The sequence below is a fragment of the Gaeumannomyces tritici genome (assembly GCF_000145635.1).
Source record: "Gaeumannomyces tritici R3-111a-1 unplaced genomic scaffold supercont2.2, whole genome shotgun sequence".
Lineage (NCBI taxonomy): Eukaryota > Fungi > Ascomycota > Sordariomycetes > Magnaporthales > Magnaporthaceae > Gaeumannomyces > Gaeumannomyces tritici.
The window spans coordinates 5,144,355-5,161,269 of NW_008804546.1; the positions used below are offsets into that span (position 1 = coordinate 5,144,355).

General features: G+C 58.2%; 7 protein-coding genes across 8 annotated transcripts; 4 read left to right on the forward strand and 3 right to left on the reverse strand.

Moving 5' to 3' along the window:
• The first annotated feature begins 1,673 nt into the window (after positions 1-1,673).
• Positions 1,674-2,713, forward strand: GGTG_04273 (hypothetical protein). The gene is made up of 4 exons (XM_009222066.1): positions 1,674-1,842; positions 1,916-1,931; positions 2,053-2,115; positions 2,210-2,713. The coding sequence occupies exons 1-4, from the start codon at positions 1,780-1,782 to the stop codon at positions 2,383-2,385; spliced, it is 318 nt and encodes a 105-aa protein (XP_009220330.1). The 5' UTR covers positions 1,674-1,779; the 3' UTR covers positions 2,386-2,713.
• Positions 2,415-3,308, reverse strand: GGTG_04274 (nuclear cap-binding protein). Its single transcript, XM_009222067.1, has 2 exons — positions 2,911-3,308; positions 2,415-2,834 (listed from the first exon to the last, which is right to left on the reverse strand). The coding sequence occupies exons 1-2, from the start codon at positions 3,232-3,234 to the stop codon at positions 2,694-2,696; spliced, it is 465 nt and encodes a 154-aa protein (XP_009220331.1). The 5' UTR covers positions 3,235-3,308; the 3' UTR covers positions 2,415-2,693.
• A 150-nt stretch (positions 3,309-3,458) lies between these two features.
• On the forward strand, positions 3,459-8,171 carry GGTG_04275 (protein transporter SEC31). The gene is made up of 3 exons (XM_009222068.1): positions 3,459-3,923; positions 4,007-7,613; positions 7,682-8,171. The coding sequence occupies exons 1-3, from the start codon at positions 3,715-3,717 to the stop codon at positions 7,724-7,726; spliced, it is 3,861 nt and encodes a 1,286-aa protein (XP_009220332.1). The 5' UTR covers positions 3,459-3,714; the 3' UTR covers positions 7,727-8,171.
• Positions 8,172-8,910: 739 nt separating this feature from the next.
• On the forward strand, positions 8,911-9,306 carry GGTG_04276 (hypothetical protein; the record flags this gene model as incomplete). Its single annotated transcript, XM_009222069.1, has 1 exon — positions 8,911-9,306. One exon carries the CDS (start codon positions 8,911-8,913, stop codon positions 9,304-9,306), a length of 396 nt encoding a protein of 131 aa, XP_009220333.1.
• Positions 9,307-9,432: 126 nt separating this feature from the next.
• GGTG_04277 (hypothetical protein) lies at positions 9,433-12,290 on the reverse strand. The gene is made up of 2 exons (XM_009222070.1): positions 12,105-12,290; positions 9,433-11,959 (listed from the first exon to the last, which is right to left on the reverse strand). The coding sequence occupies exon 2, from the start codon at positions 10,721-10,723 to the stop codon at positions 10,241-10,243; it is 483 nt and encodes a 160-aa protein (XP_009220334.1). The 5' UTR covers positions 10,724-11,959; positions 12,105-12,290; the 3' UTR covers positions 9,433-10,240.
• GGTG_04278 (hypothetical protein) lies at positions 12,157-14,065 on the forward strand. The gene is made up of 2 exons (XM_009222071.1): positions 12,157-12,736; positions 12,831-14,065. Exons 1-2 carry the CDS (start codon positions 12,580-12,582, stop codon positions 13,715-13,717), a joined length of 1,044 nt encoding a protein of 347 aa, XP_009220335.1. The 5' UTR covers positions 12,157-12,579; the 3' UTR covers positions 13,718-14,065.
• On the reverse strand, positions 13,889-16,602 carry GGTG_04279. Of its 2 annotated transcripts, XM_009222072.1 has the most exons (11): positions 16,251-16,602; positions 15,986-16,146; positions 15,693-15,882; positions 15,589-15,635; positions 15,430-15,517; positions 15,219-15,344; positions 15,112-15,151; positions 14,958-15,039; positions 14,840-14,894; positions 14,557-14,768; positions 13,889-14,496 (listed from the first exon to the last, which is right to left on the reverse strand). In XM_009222072.1, the coding sequence occupies exons 1-11, from the start codon at positions 16,573-16,575 to the stop codon at positions 14,128-14,130; spliced, it is 1,695 nt and encodes a 564-aa protein (XP_009220336.1). In that variant the 5' UTR covers positions 16,576-16,602; the 3' UTR covers positions 13,889-14,127. The 2 variants fall into 2 exon arrangements, with proteins under 2 accessions (XP_009220336.1, XP_009220337.1); XM_009222073.1 differs by having other exon boundaries at positions 14,840-15,039.
• Between the last annotated feature and the right edge of the window lie 313 nt (positions 16,603-16,915).

Genomic DNA, 16,915 nt, shown 5'->3' on the forward strand with positions numbered 1-16,915 from the left:
AATCTGCAATTATTTTACCCTTTGCATTTATAAAAAGCGAAAAACGTTATTGTAGCTATAAGTAATGCTTTTTGCATTAAGATAATCACAAATCCCTTGAACGCGTGTTTTTTTTTAGGTGTAGAATGCGGCGCGGGCATGTTGTTTGGCTTTGGTGCTGGTGCAATTGTGTTGGGAGAGGTAGAGTTTAGGTGGGGAAAAAAATTGCGGTCCGGACTTTTTTGTCCAGACCGTGGAAGGGTAACGTGAATCCTGCTGGCGTAGATAGAACATGTAAACTTTTACTCTGCCGCTCTGCCACTCTGCCGCTCTGGTTCCGCAAGTACATATGTACTTCATTGAATCATCCGCTTATTGGCCTTGGTCTTGTCCTGTTATTTTACATGGAGGAGAAGGTCATGGGCAAACATGCCCACCTGAGGCCACACCAACCGAGTTTTGCTTCAACTCAATCCATGAGGTCAAGTTTATAGCATGCTAAACTTGGAGGAGAAGGTGATAGCTTGTTGACCCCCATCACCAGTACAGTCCAATACCTCGTATAAGAGGGCTTAGAGAAGTACAGGGCTTCATTCAAACCCCATCCTGCGAGCTCAAAGATAACTCCTCAAAATCAGCATGCTATCTTTTTCTTCGTAGATTTGAATCAGTCAAACGTTGCAATGAAAGAACCTGCTGGTTTAAGCATTCACAACATCAACCAGCTGAAGACCGTCTAACGCCAGAAACCCAAACAGGCAGACATTTGTTTCGCTAGTCTAAACCATCCTACTGGCGGGAGCCCAGTCAGGCAAGTTTCAAAGGCAAAACAAAGGCCGACTCCTTGAAGCCGAATGCTCATGCTGGCTCTTGGATAACAACAGCTCGAGAGTGCGCTAGATGTTCGCTCGAGCTTCATCGGTTTCGGAGGCTGTCACCAGGGCCGGCTCGGGACCTTTTGGTGGGTGGAAAAGAAGTGCGTCGCCGGTAGGAGGTGGGCTTAACAATTCAAGAGGAGTGAAACACATAAGTCGACATCGAGACGGTTAGGGGTAAGACGGCCGACAGGCGCGGAGCCGGGCAGGGTAAATGAGACCAGGAGATATGATAACTTTAGGGGTTGCCAGAGCCTCGAAACCAAGCTACAACTACAGCCCTGTGATATCCTTGGTGGTAAAAAAGGGGTGGGACGTTCATTTTGTGAGGAACAAACCAATGACCCAGGTGCCCCGCAAACAATACCGCCCGCAGGCAGGGCTCTGCCAGTACGCGCGGCAGGAGGGAGTGGGTGCCCGTGGCCCGTCGCGGCCGATTCAGCCATCTAACCCCGCTTCGATAACCCGGCGGCTGCCGTTTCTGCCGCTGGTACTGGCGCCGCCGAGGCGGAGGCGGAGGAAAAGGAGAAGGTGATCCGCAGTCACATTGCGGGGCTGGAGGCGGGCCTACCACCAGTCCCGTCCTAGGCCGACGGTGGCGCTGGTGACGTCTCTGTTGTTGGTGGAGGGAAACCCTTGCCTCTGTGGCGCTCGCCGCAAAGGGTCCTGAACAAGAATTGGAGGTAGTAGCCTTTGGTGTCGTTGTTTTGGTTGCTCTGGCTAAGGGTTCCTTCTGTGGCCCTGCGTGGCTGGGCCGGTAGCCGGGTGTGGCTTTCCTTTCTGGCGACCCACACATCACCCCATCAAGACTTGCTTGGACCCGAAACTTACCTCCATCGACCCGACCGCAGCAAGTGAGGGCGCAGGAAATTGTTGCCTCAATTCGTCGTCAATCCGCCTCTCCATTCCGTAACAGCCCTGCAAGATGCATCCCTCGCAGTCGCTCCGCATGTTCCAGCCGACGCGCCGGCTCATGCGCCCGGTTCCCGTACGGCCCCTCATTTTCTAGATGGCGATGACGACGGGTGATTGGGACGATCAGATGCTAACAGTTCCCACAGAAGGAGGAGCAAGCCGGTATGGCAAATACCCGGCCACTTAGCCCCGCGATGGCCTCTTGACGAAGCGCCTTATTGTCGAGCACCGTTTGAACATGAAAGGCCAATGGCTTACGATTTAACTTTTCCACCGCGCGCAGCCCACACCGTCTCGCAGCGTCTTCGCCGCCTGAAGAAGATCCCCCCGGAGCTGTTCCCTCTCGGTATGTGTGTCTAGAGGCCGGCTTATCAGGTTCTCTGGGCCAAGTGGTGCGGGCGCGCATGCCTAGGACGTTCTGCTGACTGATGCGCCCGCAGGTGTCGTCGTTGGTTTTGCCCTACTGGCCGCCGGCTACTCCAGCCTACGACACTTCATGACCGACAGGACCATCCGCCTGAAGCGCCAGAACCGCGCCGCCGATAAGCACGAGGGCGCTCACCACTCGGACCACTCGGACCAGCACTCGGAGGAGAAGAAGGAGGCTTCGCACTAAGGGAGGAGGATGTGAGATCGGCAAGAAACGTGCAGCACAGGATGTAGGCACCGCCCGGGAGACTTGGGAGTGAGGACAGGCTTCAACGTGTTGCTTTGCCCCGCGCGCCGGGTATTTGCGCCTGTTCGTGAAGATTTGTTGCCGTTTTCATATCACCCGTCTTGGTTGGCAATACATATAGGTGGCATATCAGAGGCATGCCCCGAGTTCAAGTGCCTGTTCAATGTGAATCCGTTCCCGGCACACTAAAAACGCCAATCCAACGCCTTTGCTATGCAGTACAAGAAAAGTAGAATGCCCCGAGTCCGTTACTCGGCGCGTGGACCTGCAACATCAAGACCCTCGAGACCTTGCATTGGGTCATCGACAAGTGCTTCAGGTTCAACCCCATTCGATGGATCTTGAAGCCGGTCTTCGTCACCGACGGCATTTTGCGCGATCCATCCCTCCTATAGTCGCGGATCAGTGCTCCGTGTCACGGACTGGTGGCAGAAAATCAGGGTCTCGCTAAATCAGAGCACGTACCTGTTCCCACACGGCTGTCCTGCTCCCAAGCCCCCCCTCCTGAGTGCTCTTGGGCGGTTTGGCGGCGTGGACTTTTATGATGCGGCCAAAGAGCTCGGCCTGGTCCATGTTGTCCATGGCCTCCTTGGCGTCGTCGGCGTCCTCGAACTCGACATAGGCGAAGCCCCTGTGGGTTTCGGCAGACTTGGGGTTGTCGTTCTTGGGTAGCTTCACGTCGGCGATCTCGCCAAAAGGGATGAACGCATCGTGGATCGTGGCAGCGGTGACAAGATTGGAGAGGCCGCCCACATAGAGGGTGGCCTTCCAACGGGTCGAGTCCGTCATTTTGGACGCTGTCGGGAGCGGCGCTGCTGTTGGAAAATTATACCAATGAGTATCTCATTGAAGCAGTGGCTGCAAGCTCACCGGAGTTTGTTCACACCCCAGGCGCGCCGTGTCGCCAGCCTATCAGGAGAGGGCACGGACCGGCGGCACAGTGGGGTTGCTGCCCACTGGACACATTGCCCACCATCCATTGGCCTCGCCCTCTTACAACCACCTCTGGCGACCTGGCGACCTCACCCGCCGTCGTCTTCTTCACAACAAGCCAGTTTCTCTTTGCCGACATTCCTCCCCCTTACAGAGCGGCCCGCGCTCCCATCCATACACCCATCCACCCATCCAAGTAACCCTAGCCGAAATCGGGCAACGGCTGGCCCAACCCGCCTTTTCGCATCTTGAGTCTAGCGGCGCACCCAGTGTTGCCCGCCGCCAACCTCTCTGCAGCCCAATCACGGATTTTCCGGCGCATACGACCTTGCCGCCATGGTTAAGCTGAGGGAGATACCGCGGACTGCGGCCTTTGCCTGGTCTCAGGGAACCGCCAGGCCCTTGCTGGTCACAGGAACCCGCGCCGGCGCCGTCGACGCCGACTTCTCGGATGAGACCAAGCTTGAGCTCTGGGATTTGAAGCTGGAAGACGAGCAGCAGGGCCTGGAGCTCCAGCCCATTGCTAGCATTAGCGCGGACTCGAGGTATGAATGGGTGCTGCTTGGCCGGGCTGCTGCTTGCTTCCCATGATGCGATTCTCTCGGTCCGCTGACACCGTCCGCCGCAGGTTCTTTGACATCGCATGGGGTCCGCCGAACGAGGACTACCCATACGGCATCATTGCTGGTGCGCTCGAGAACGGCTCGCTGGACCTATGGGACGCCGAGGGGCTGATCGACGGCGACGACGATGCCCACATCTCACGCACCACCAAGCACACGGGCGCCATCAAGTCGCTGCAGTTCAACCCTCTGAGACCCCAAATATTGGCCACCGCTGGCGCCAAGGGGGAGCTGTTTATATACGATGTCAACGACATATCCAACCCGTTTCGCCTTGGGACCGCCGCCGCCCAGGATCTCGAGTGTGTCGCCTGGAACAGGAAGGTTCCGCATATTTTAGCCACTGGCGGCTCGGGCGGCTTTGTCACGGTCTGGGATCTGAAGACGAAGAAGGCGTCACTGACGCTGAACAACAGCCGCAAGGCCGTTAGCGCCATTGCTTGGGACCCCAACAACTCGACCAAGCTTCTGACGGCCACTCCCGACGACACCATGCCCGTCATCTTCCTCTGGGATCTGCGCAACTCCAATGCGCCCGAGCGTACTCTTCAGGGGCACGAGCAGGGCGTGCTGTCCGTGTCCTGGTGCCAGCAGGACAGCGATATCCTTATTTCTTGTGGCAAGGACAACAGGACCATCGTCTGGAACCCACAGACCGGTGAACGATACGGCGAGTTCCCCGAAGTCACCAACTGGACCTTCCTCACCCGTTTCAACCCCAGCAACCCCAACCTTTCGGCCACCGCCTCGTTCGACGGCAAGATCGCAATCCAGACCCTCCAGAACACCAACCCCACGGCGACCCAGGCGGCTGCCCAGAACAACCTGGACGGCGAGGATTTCTTCACCAAGGCTCAGACGCAGCCTCAGGGGGCCTCTTTTACTCTGACCAAGGCCCCCACCTGGTACCAGCGCCCAATCGGCGCCTCGTTCGGATTCGGCGGCAAGGTTGTGGTTTACAAGGCGAAGCAGACTGCTCCCGGCCAACCCAGGTCGTCGGAGGTCACCATATCGCACTTTGCCGTGGACTCTGAGGTCGGCACCGCTACCGAGAAGTTCGAGGAGGCACTGAAAGCGGGTGATCTCAAGGCCATCTGCGAGTCACACCGCGAGGAGGCCAAGACGGAGCAGGAGACGGCAGATTGGAAGCTTATGGAGACGCTGGTTGCTGAGAACCCGCGTAAGCAGGTTATCGAGTACCTGGGATTGTCTGTCGAAGAGGAGGAGGAGGACGCGGCTCCAGAGAGCCAGGGTGAAGACGCAGTCGAGGACGCGGACGAGACGGCCGCCCCGGCTCCCAAGGAGTCATTCAAGAGGCACAAGAAGAACCGCCTGTCCACCTTTTTTGCCGACGGAGCCGAGGGAGACGACTTCTTGGCCGGTCTGGCTGCCACCAAGGGCGCCAAGACGGAGAGTCCTTTCCATCTACTGCGCGAGGGTAACACGTCCCTTGAGGACTCGGTCACCAAGGCAATCATGCTTGGAAACTTCACCAAAGCTGTTGAAATCTGCATCAAGGCAGACCGCATTGCGGATGCGTTCCTGATTGCCAACTGCGGCGGGAAAGAGCTCGTGGATCAGGTACAGACGGCCTATATCGGCCAGAAGAAGGGCACGCCCAGCTACCTGCGCCTGCTCGGATCGGTCATCAACCAGAACCTGTGGGACGTCGTATACAACGCAGATCTTGCCGACTGGAAGGAGACGATGGCGACGCTGTGCACATTCGCCAAGCCCGAGGAGTTTCCTGACCTGTGCGAGGCGCTGGGTGACCGCATCTTCGAGTCGGGGTCCCACCAGGACGCGTCTTTCTGCTACCTGGTCGGCTCGAAGCTCGAGAAGGTCGTTGACATCTGGATTGCCGCACTGGAGGAGAGTGAGCAGGCTGAAGTCAAGGAGGAGTCGGGCGACAACACCTTTTCAGTCCACGCCCGGGCCCTGCAGCAGCTAATCGAGAAGGTCACGGTGTTCCGCCAGGTCACTAAGTTTGAGGACTCGGAGACGAGCAAGACGTCGGACTGGAAGCTGGCGGCTCTGTACGACAAGTACACCGAGTACGCAGACATCGTGGCAGCTCATGGCCAGCTGGCTGTGGCACAGAGATATCTCTCCCTTGTGCCCGCAGCGTACCCTGCGGCCGAGGTTGCGAGGACCAGGCTGCAACTTGCCACGGGCCAATCTCAGGCCAAGCCCGCTGCCGCCAGGGCGCAGGCCCCGGCAGCCCGCGCCTCGTCGAGGCAGGCCCCTGTTGGATACCAGCCTCCCCAGCCGGCTGCGCCGCAGAACCCTTACGGCGCCCCAGGGCCAGCTCCATCGCAAACCCCGTACGGCACCCCCACACCGGCGGCACCGGCAGCCAACCTCTATGCTCCTTCGGCATCCCCGTACGCGCCTTCTGGAGCCTCCCCCTACCAGCCAAACTCGGCGTACGCACCGCCCCAGCAAAATTCGGCATACGCACCACAGCAGACTTCAGCCTACGCGCCAGCCCAGCAGACAGGTGGGGGATACGCACCGCCAGCGGTGGGCTACGGGCAGCCGCAGCCTGCCTACGGGGCGCCTCCTCCGCGGAACGCGACGCCATCGGCGGGCGCGCCGCCCAGGATTGTCAAGGACGTGGGTACATGGAACGACGTCCCCATGGTCACCAAGGCTCCCCCGCCTCGTCGGTCGACGCCGAGCGTCGCGCCTGTCACGGCTCCCTTTGGCGGCCAGCAGCAGGGCCAGGTTCTGCCGCCGCCGCCGCAGAGCCCTTACCTCGACCAAAGGGGTGCCGCCACGCCTCCACCTCCGCCACCCAAGGCGGGCGCCGCCCCTCCCCGCGTCACCTCGCCTCTTGTCAGCTCGCCGCCATCTGCCCACGCGCTCAACAGGCCACCTTCGACGGCCACGTCGTCCTATGCGCCGCCTCCGGCTGGCCCTGGCATGGCGATGCATGCGCACCCTCCCCGCACCGCATCTCCGTATAGCGCTGCCGCCTCGACGGCGCCGCCGTCGAACAGGTATGCGCCGGCCCCGGCAGCTCAGCAGCCACAATACGGAGCGCCGGCAGGCAACTCAGCGCTTCCCCCTCCAGCCATGAACAGACCTCCTCCTGCCAACCCGTATGCTCCCGCGCCGCAGCAGCCCTCAGCGGCTCCTCCTGGCCACCAGGCGGGGTATGCACCATCGCCGTACAACGCGGGGATGCCTCAGGGTGGTCCTCCGCCCGTGGGGCCGCCCCCGGGCGCCAACGCTGGACCCCCGCCGGGTGCTGCGAGCACACCTACGCCACCTCCCCCGCGTGCTGGGGCACCTCCAAAAGCGAAGCACCCCGCAGGGGACAGGTCACATATCCCTGCCGCTGCGCAGCCGCTGGTGGACATCTTCAGCCGTGACATGCAGCGCGTGGCCGCCAAGGCGCCCGCATCTTTTGCGCCGCAGGTCAAGGATACGCAGAAGCGTCTCAACATCCTGTTTGACCATCTGAACAACGAAGAGCTCATCAGGCCGGAGACCATTGGTCAGCTGGCCCAGATCGCTGCAGCCATTGAGTCCAAGGACTACGACGGCGCGCACCGTCTTCAGGTCCAGATCCAGACGGAGAAGACTGACGAGTGCGGACAATGGATGGTGAGAATGATTGACACCCCTTCAATAATGAGAACCGTAGAAATGGTTACTGATGGATGTCCTCATAGGTCGGCATCAAGCGTCTCATTAGCATGAGCAAGGCTACTCCCTAAACCCCCTGTCATAAACACTCATAATGCCTCGTGTTGATGGACGGGTTTCGAATCACCCAGACTCATCGGCGAGCCAGCGAGTGGCGGGTATTTTGGGACTGTACTTGGAAGCGGCACAGGCCAGGTGGGATTCAAAAGCAGGCGGCAGGTTTTTGTCGGACTGGTGGTTCTTTTAGGGGAGCGGTTCTTATAGAGCGGGCAGAATCGAAAAGGCGAGAGAGGAGTACATGTGATTACGTCAAGACGTAGAGCTTGTAGCAGAGTTAAACCATTTTGGTTTGCTTGAAAGATGGCATTTTCTTGCTAGCCATTAGTGTTTTCTTGTCTATGGCATCCCTTTTCTTGTTTTTCTAAGGAAGCGCTCACTGCGACTTTAAATACACAAGGCGACACAGGGCAACGCCTAGAGACCAATCCATCTATGCAACCTCACTAATTTCCTCGATACTTTTATGTTCTATTCCCTTTCCAGCCGGACGGCAGGATGGCGGCGGATAGCTAAGCAAGATCATGGTCCACGACAAGTGACATGAAGAAACAGGCAGTGACTGCAGCAGGTAGGACGCCACTCACTCCGGACCAAGTCTGAGAAGAGTGATCTGCGAGACTGTCGTCACCCCCGGCATGTCCAATGTGCTTTGGTGAGACAGCTTGCTCCACCAGGTTACAGCGACGGCCAGACGCTGCCCGCGGCTCCACGTCACGCATTTTCCCTCCCACGAGACTGTCATGGCCATTGTTTTGACTGTGTTCGGCGAATGGGGGAAGTTGCGCTTTCCCGTCCCAGGCTCAAAAAATAGTAGTCTGTCCATATAGTAATATCGCGGGTACATGGACGAGGCGCCGGGCTGTCTCGACCGGGCTTTCAACGCGAATTCGCTACGAACAATATGGTTTGTATTGGCCTGCTCCCTCCCCGGCCGGCCAACGCGCCATGATACAGCGTGGTTGATTGTGTGCGTGCTGCTGATTCTCGCAGATGCCCTCTAACCTCGCATCCTCTGCTCCGACATGCCGTCTCCCTGTATTTATTTGCCTTTCCCCCTCGCCGGTTCTCCTTCTTTCCCTCTTTCCCCAGAACACCCAATCCAATATTTGCAAAATCCCCAGACTCGTACCTGCCTACTAAGAACCCCCACCTTTGCTCCTGACCGACGCTGGCACACATACCCCAAGTGGGCATAATGACCATGAACGAGCAGCGGCTCCGCCAGCTCAGCGAGCTGAAGAAGGGAGCCCAGGACAGGATCAGGCGGCTCGAGGAGCAAAAGGAGAGGTTCGAGACGATGGAGAGCCTGGTCGCGAGCGTGCCGCCGTCGGACCAGACGGCCCTGTCGCAAAGCGCCCGCAAATCGGCCATCTCGAGGGACGAGAGGAGAGAGCCCGAGTCTATCACGGACTCGGTCAGGGAAAATAGGAAAACTATCGAGGTCCTGGGGCGGGCTATCGCTAAGAGTAAGAAGGAGATCGCCGAGTGGGAGGAGGAGGCGCGGCGGATGCAGAGGGAGGAGGCGTGGGGAAAGGAGGAGGAGAAGAAGGCTGAAGACGCCCCACGTCGCCCCAGCCCCGAAAGGAAGTGATGGAAGCAAGCTAGTTTGCCCCATTTCTTGTTACTGCTAGTCATCGACGCGATAGTTCTTGTCCACATCCTCTTTGCCGCTAGTTTTGATGTGATAGTGCCTGTCGATATGGCTCGCCGATCTTGTCGGAGGATTGACGGCAGTGCGTGACCTGGGACTCGCATTGGGCTGCTGGTACTTGAGAACACAGGGAATAACGGCCCAATGATGCCAGTTGCTCGGGTATAGAACATGCATCAAGCGTGGTGGGCGGTGTGCCACCCTTGCGAGATGGGTTCGTCACGATCAGTAAGTAGGTATTCCTCGGACAAGGAGTAGAAGGAATTTGGCTGGCCCCCTACTGGATGGAGCTCACCGAGGGTGACTAGACTGTCGAGAGCAGGTGGCTTCCCAGACCTTCTGGGTTTCGCGTGAGGCTGTCGATGCGATGCTAGCCTGCCTTTGCCAGGGAGTAAAACCATTTGCGTCGATAGCAACAAGCGGTAGTACGCAGTGCCACAAGAATAAGCCCCCTGGATAGAAAGCACTCCCAAACAAGGCCATGGAGTTCCCAGGCTCTGCAAAATGTGTGCGTGTGTGTCCTGGTGATGCTTGGTTCCTGGTCCAGCTAGATCCACTGTCCCGTAAAGCTTTTGTACACATTGTGGCTTCCCCCTTCTCTCTCTCTCTCTCTCTCTTCTTCGTATAGTGGAACGCGGGGGACCGGCCTCGGGCCTCGAAATCCTGCCTGGAGGTGAACGAAATCTCCTGTTCACAAAGAGCCACAGACGGTATCAACTGGGAAGAATCATCGCCGCCATCAGCAACCTCTTGGCTGACACGCTCCAGAGCTAGAGGCGGGCCCGTTGTTCATCTCTGTAGGCCCGCGCCGCCCGCTTTTTGACTTACAGAGCAGCCTGCCTTCCGCTGCAGGCTTCGCACTATGTCTATACAACTACGCCCCTACAAGGCGTGCTTCAAGCTGTAGACCCATTAAAGTCACAAATATGCCACTCAGCGTCGAGAAAAGCGCTTGCAGGACGATGAGCACTATCCAAAGCGAAAAACAAATTGTGGGAGAGGCTAGTATGACGAAACCCGCCAGGTGCACTTTGGAAAATGTGTCGTCCAGCATGACGCGCGAGCACAGGACCGCGGGCACAACCACATACTCGCCAATAATGAGAAGAAGGCACAGCAGCAGCATCAAATTCCCCACCACAACCCGCCTCCATTGAAAAAACCTGGAGCTGTAGCGGGCCCACGGTGTGATGAGCAAGGAGTGCTTCAGCACCCACTGGAAGAGGAACACCATGTTGAAAAGCGTGCTGAGGCTCCAGCCGCACAGCCACAGCCACTTCCAGCCCTCGACGCCAGGTGCCGGCGCGACGCGGCTGACCCTGATGTCAAATGGCAGGGCGGTAAAATGCAGCACCATGAAGGCAAGCCGGGAAGCCGGACGCTACGCCCCCGTAGTCGAGTGGTACCGACCATGACCGGCAGCCGCTCTGCCGCAGCACCGAGACCGTCTTCTTTACGGCGGCATCATAGGCGAGGGAGAGGTGAGTACTTCGCCGAAGACAAAGTTATGGCCACGTCTGAACCTCGAGAGGGGAAACGATATCTTGCTGCGCGACACGGACTTGGCCAAGAACAAGGGCGAGATGCCAAACGGGAGGTCCCGCTTCCGTCGGTGTGGCTGTAACTCGTCTCCAGATTCTCGATGTTGGCGACTTCCCGAGCGGCACAACCGACTTCAGCCCGGTCCGGTGCATGTCGCAACGCATCGGTCGGTCTGTCCTGCTCGGGTGGACGCGTTACGGCAAACCCGTGAACCTGGATCACTTCTACCGCCACGCGAACCTCCTGTCTCTTCTCCACGATGCCAACCTCGTATCACAAGCTGCAGACCCTCCGGCCAGAAGCCGTCGTGCGCGACAAGGCGAACTCGAGGATAGGTATCGTCTTCGAGATTCCGGGAAAAGCGCGGAGTGGGATGCAAGAGAAGACTCTCTTCGGCCTCCTCAAAACGAAAAAGTGCGAGATCGGCCAGAGGCTGCTGCTGGCAGAGAAACTCTCCAAGGCGCTTCATAGTCTACAGATGGTAAACTGGCTCCACAAGTCGGTACGGAGCGACAACATTCTCTATTTTGAAGGCCAGGACGGGCAAGATATGGTTGCTGCGACTCCCGGAGACGTCCCGGGCAATGGCATGCCGACTGCCGACTCGGGTGCCAACGACGGCTTGGATCCGCGTGCGAAGCCGGCCGCGGTAGCACAGCAATCAGCATCGATGCTTCTCAAGTTGCCACAGCTCTACCTCATAGGCTGGAATATATCCGACCGGACAACCTGTCGGAAATGTCGGAGGCGTGCCGGTGTTGACGTAGGGGTACAAATCAACCAGGGAGTTGATCCGGCTTTCGAGCCACCCCGACTCCCTCAGTGGGCTATGGAAGCCGCTAAGCTCTCTGCGCCATGTCTGCGCATCTGATGAGGAGTTCCGCCAGCGCGCCGCCGGGGAGTACTGCGACATAGTGCTCTCTAACATTGGGAAGACGTACTGGCGCGCGACGAAGCGGTGTCTCCTTAACGACTTCGACCGCAAGCTCCCAGAAGGCGAGCGTCCGTCGGGCAAGGGCGGTGAGGGTGGGACAATGCCGCTGTCGGTGGCCTTTGAAAGGTAAGTTATAAGCGAGTTAGAGAGGAGTACCGCGCTGCTATTGCTGTGTCGTTGTGATCTACAGTCCGCCTTGCTGAGGCAAGAGCTCCCGAAATTTGCTTTTGGGGTGAGGATTTGCGTTTTGGTGTCCACTCACTTAGGAAACTGCCCCCTGGAACTTTTCTTTTCATACCCCACAAGTGCCTAGAAATTGCTTCAGAAAAATACCATTTTACGATACAAATGGCAATGGCTTGCCAAAGTATACATATACAAATGCATAAACAACTCGTGGGTGATCCGGGAGCATACGCCATGGAATCCTCAGGGTGGCATGTTTTTGGTCTATCTTTCAAGCTGGAGATAAGATAAGAGCAAGCGCCCACTCTACTTTATTGGCCGCTCTCGTGACGACAGGTGTAGCCATTTCATAGGCGAACAGAACAAACAGCTCGGTCCTAAACCTTCTCCTCTCGCACCACCTGGACAGCGCCCAAACAGCAGCTTATTTACCAGTCCAGGAATCAAATAGCTTTGCGCTATCACGGTGGTCAGAAGCGGAAACTACCAATCTTCACCCCCACAACACCCCCACACGCACACACATTCGGGCCCGCCCGCCGCTCGCAAACATGACCGAGGGCGTCGCCACGTCGCCCGAGGACGCCGCGGCCGCCAGGGCGGCGGAGCAGGCGAGGATACGCAAGGAGCGCAGGGAGGCCAAGATCAAGGCCGGTGGCAGCGCGAGGCTGAACAAGATTACCGGCCTTGGCGGCGGCCTGCAGAGAGGTAAAGACAGATTTGAGGAACCCCCCTCACATTTATCGCGATGTGCTCGTTCGCTTTCCATGTATGGCGGCTAACAACACACCCTATCGGCCAGACCCGATCCCACAGCCGCCGACAGCAGAGCAGCCGTCCGACAGCGCAGCGGCGGCGCAGCCGGCAGCAGCAGCAACGGCCGAGCACGCCGACCCGGCCGAGGTCGACATCTCGGAGCACTACTACGCCCCGCGCGCCACCCCGCGGCAGCCCGCCGACTCGTCCCCGGCCCCGCCCACGCCACCGTCTGCCGCCGCCCCCGAAATGTCCGAGGCCCAGCTGCGCCAGCTTATGCTCGGCCTCGACCCGCGAGCCGGCGCCGGCGCCGGCGGTGCCCCACCCTTCCCTGGCCCGCCAGGCGCCGCCGACGAGGACCCCATGATGAAGCTGCTCTCGCAGATGATGGGCGGCGGCGGGATGCCCGGCGGCGGACCCGGAATGTTCCCACCCGGCATGATGGGCGGCGGCGGCACCACCCCTCAACAACAGGCAACGGCCCCACCGCCTGTCGACACGTACGCCGTCGCCTGGCGGCTGCTCCACCTGGCCGTGGCGCTGGGCCTGGGCCTGTACATGGCGCTCTTCAGCGGCTTCAACGGCACGCGCGAGGCCCGCGACCGCGCCGCCCGCGCCAGCGCCGACGGTATCCCGGACCTGCTCGACGGCGACGACGCCGGGCGGCGGCACCTCTTCTTCTGGGGCTTCGCCACCGCCGAGGCCGTCCTCATCACGTCCCGATTCTTCCTCGACCGCGCCAGGGCCCCGCCCTCGGGCATCGTCTGGACCGTCGCCAGCTTCCTGCCGGGCCCCTTCAGGGGCTATGCCGAGTCCGTCCTGCGCTACGGCCAGATCTTCTCCACCGTCAGGTCCGACCTCTTGGTCTGCGTTTTTATACTCGGCGTGAGCTCCTGGCTGCAGTCCTGCACCCTCTGTAGCTTGGGACAATAAGAGATTTAGTACTGGGTCGTCATCATTCTATAATTCGAGCACGATTCATCCCTCACAGAAGGTCAATTCTTAGCCAAGCCCGACTACCTGGTTTCTCGTGACATCCTGAGCGTCTTCACCTCACTGCCCCATGTGATGCTTCTACGGCCCGAGTGTGAAGGTACCTCGCGATGCTGAACGTAAAATCATCGTCATATATCTCAAATGGCGGTAGCTAAGCTATTTAGATACCAAGCAAAATAAAGCCACGCAATCCTGAACCTGGTATGATACTTTTGTTTTGAAATACCTTCCCAAAACACTATTTTTGGCACCCATTTTGTTTTCCTGTGTGTCCACTTCGTCGGCGTGGTAGCCGGCGAGTGTCAAATGCAATCGTGCCTCCACCATCATGTCCGCGATGTCTGGTCTTAGGCCGCAATCTCGGCCTTGGCCTTCTTGGCCGGGGGCGCATCCGCCATGTCGAGCTCTCGACCGCGGTTCTCCATGTCGGCAAGCGCACTCTTCTCCTCAGCAGTCATGTTGGGTAGCAGGCTCCCCAGCGACTCGATAGGCTTTCCAGCCACAATGCTGCGGTGGAAGGCATGGATGATCGAGTCGGCGTCGTCGATGGCGATTGGCCTGATGTCAGCCAGAAGCTTGATCTTGGCCGTGCACTGCTTGCACTGCTCATCCGTCATGTCGATGTTGAGCTGCGATACTCTGCTCTTGATGGCGTTCCAGCCAGTCAGGCGACTAGCGAAGTGCACATAGCGCGTGATTCCGAACAGCGCCGGGTCCTGTTAAGAATAAGTTAGTGATGGCAATACTCCAAAGTAGCTGGGTCTAGGATCACATACGATAATCTCGTAGGTTGATGGGTTGTTCAGGATGGCCTTGGCGTGGATTCCGGCCTTGTGGGTGAAGGCGCAGAACCCAGTGATAGGGTTGTTGAAGGGGATGTTGACCTGCACAGCCTCGGCAACAAGCTCCTCGATCTCCTTGAGCTTGTGCAGCTTGTACTTGCTCAGAACGTACTCCTTAGAGCCGACAATCATGCGAGCCATGAGACCTAATAGCCACGTTGACGATTAGCGGGATACTGGCGAGGCTTAGAGATAAGGAAGCAATCCAAACGCCTACCTCCCAGGGGCGTGATGCCATTCCTCTCGCCAATACCCAGGACACTGGTGTCGATCTACTCGCAATCAGCATGTGTCGTTCATGCAAAAAATTCACCATCTCGCACAAGCTAACTCACGTGGGTGGCGCCCGCCTCAAGAGCACAGAAGGCATTTGAGATAGCACAGCCGGTATCGTTGTGGAAATGAGTCTCGATATCACTAGTCGGCGTGTCAGCGTCTCCGTTATCGGACGCGCCCTAGAGCACGGACTCCACAAGGGATGCAGCTTACCATGAGACGACTCCCCTCAGGGTCTTGACAAGATCGTACACTACAAGAGGACAAGGATTAGCGTATGCACGTGCGCGTGAGAGCGAAGGGGTGCAGGTATAGCTTGCCCTGACGCGGGGAGGCGCATCCAACAGTGTCGGCAATGCCAACCCGGTTGACTCCAATCTTGTCCACGGTCGAATAGATGCTGAGCAGATCGACGAGGTTGCTGCGGAACGAGTCCTCCGACGAGACTATGCGGAATCCGGTGTTAGAACCAAAAGCGTGGTTACTGATGTGAGAGCATGTTGGGGTCTTGGAACATGGGGTATTACTCACACCTGACCTCAATTCCCTTGCTCTTGACGAAGTTGATGACCTCGATCGCGGCATTGGTGATGTAGGTCATGTCCTTCCCGTGCGAGTGCTATAGTTCGAGAGCAGTCTCAGCATCGAGAAACTTTCACGCCAGCCACAGACGCTCGATTCTGGACCTACCTCCATGAGGAACGACGAAGTGCCAATGACGACATCGACACCATCAACTGTAGTGACAGTTAGCATCTATCCGAGTCTCGGGGCAGCGCGCGGCAGCACCATACCTCCGGTCTCGACGGCGATGCGAGCATCGTCCATGTGACACCTGATGTGAGTCAGGATCTTGGCTTTGAGGCCCAGCTTGCAGATCGCCTCACAGTCGGCGCGCGACTGCTCCGAGGCCGCCGGGCTGGTGAGCTCGATGTAGTCGACACCAAAGTCGTCGAGTGCCTTGGCGATCTCGATCTTCTTGGCCTGAGTTTCGGGAACAAGAATTGGTCAGATTTGTCCCGCCTGTGCGTCACCAGTATCGAGTAATGTTGGGCATAGCATTGAAGCAGCACCCAGGCACACTAACAGTGTCAAAGAAGGCATTGGCGAACTGCTCGCCCTCGCGGAGGGTGCTCTCAATGATCTTGAAGTTGTTCAGGTTGGACAGAAAGTCGCCGACGGGGGCGTAAGGGTTCCGCTGCTGGTTGACGTGGCGGCTCTGGATGCCCGTCATGCCGGCATGGGAGCCTGTCGTCATTGTAAGTGACTGGTTAGCGGACGCCGTCATCGGAGTGAGACACATGCTCTCTCGCTCAGGTTTCCTGCCAGCCTGGCCTGGGATGTTGACGAACCGTTGGTGCCACTGGAGCCGTTGGAGCTGCCATTGGCAGCTCCGTTGGACTGCTCGGGCTCGCACGAGGGACACATGATGAAGCAAGTGAATGTAGTCGAGGAGGCGAGGGAGCTAGGGCGGTGCTTTGGAGCGGCGGCGGAGAGTGGCGGTAGCACGAGGACGTCCGTTCTAGTGTCAATGGGATGGAAGAGTGAGGGGTCAATGAAGGATCTTCTCGTCAAAGGCGGCGAGGGGGAATTGGCCAGCTTTCGAGGTAAAGTTGGATTTTTAGGAAAGACAAAGACGAGGAAGGGAGAGGGATAGTCTTGATTCATTCGAGTCATACTGTCCAGGTTCAAAAAAAAGTTGCTTCAGCGGCTCACTTTGGGGAGGGGTGGGAACCACTGGCGGGCATGCAGAGCTCCACTCAATATACGAACCAATAGACAAGCAGGGATTGTTCCAGCCGAGATCGGCCACGGAAAGAGGGTCCGAAGCTTTGCCATGAGGGCCGCAGGGCTTTTGGACAACTGCAGGCATTGCATAATGGCATCCTGACAAAAATCATTCGAGATCTATTGTTAGTATAAGCGAGGGGAATCTGCCCTTCTTGGTTCTCAGGACCCGTTACATCGCTGCCTCCTGGCTGTCGTGTTGCAGGAGCAGTGCCAGACGAGTGATGAG

Excerpts from the sequence above, each read along its gene's own strand:
- GGTG_04273 (XM_009222066.1), top strand. The coding sequence starts at position 1,780 with ATGCATCCCTCGCAGTCGCTCCGCATGTTCCAGCCGACGCGCCGGCTC. Across the intron at positions 2,116-2,209 it reads CCCGGAGCTGTTCCCTCTCG|GTGTCGTCGTTGGTTTTGCC; the intron begins GTATGTGTGTCT and ends ATGCGCCCGCAG.
- GGTG_04274 (XM_009222067.1), bottom strand. The coding sequence starts at position 3,234 with ATGACGGACTCGACCCGTTGGAAGGCCACCCTCTATGTGGGCGGCCTC. Across the intron at positions 2,835-2,910 it reads GGACAGCCGTGTGGGAACAG|GAGGGATGGATCGCGCAAAA; the intron begins GTACGTGCTCTG and ends CCGCGACTATAG.
- GGTG_04275 (XM_009222068.1), top strand. The coding sequence starts at position 3,715 with ATGGTTAAGCTGAGGGAGATACCGCGGACTGCGGCCTTTGCCTGGTCT. Across the intron at positions 3,924-4,006 it reads AGCATTAGCGCGGACTCGAG|GTTCTTTGACATCGCATGGG; the intron begins GTATGAATGGGT and ends CGTCCGCCGCAG. Across the intron at positions 7,614-7,681 it reads ACGAGTGCGGACAATGGATG|GTCGGCATCAAGCGTCTCAT; the intron begins GTGAGAATGATT and ends ATGTCCTCATAG.
- GGTG_04277 (XM_009222070.1), bottom strand. The coding sequence starts at position 10,723 with ATGGTGCTGCATTTTACCGCCCTGCCATTTGACATCAGGGTCAGCCGC.
- GGTG_04278 (XM_009222071.1), top strand. The coding sequence starts at position 12,580 with ATGACCGAGGGCGTCGCCACGTCGCCCGAGGACGCCGCGGCCGCCAGG. Across the intron at positions 12,737-12,830 it reads TGGCGGCGGCCTGCAGAGAG|ACCCGATCCCACAGCCGCCG; the intron begins GTAAAGACAGAT and ends CCTATCGGCCAG.
- GGTG_04279 (XM_009222072.1), bottom strand. The coding sequence starts at position 16,575 with ATGACTCGAATGAATCAAGACTATCCCTCTCCCTTCCTCGTCTTTGTC. Across the intron at positions 16,147-16,250 it reads CGGCTCCAGTGGCACCAACG|GCTCCCATGCCGGCATGACG; the intron begins GTTCGTCAACAT and ends CAATGACGACAG. Across the intron at positions 15,883-15,985 it reads CCAATGCCTTCTTTGACACT|GCCAAGAAGATCGAGATCGC; the intron begins GTTAGTGTGCCT and ends CCCGAAACTCAG.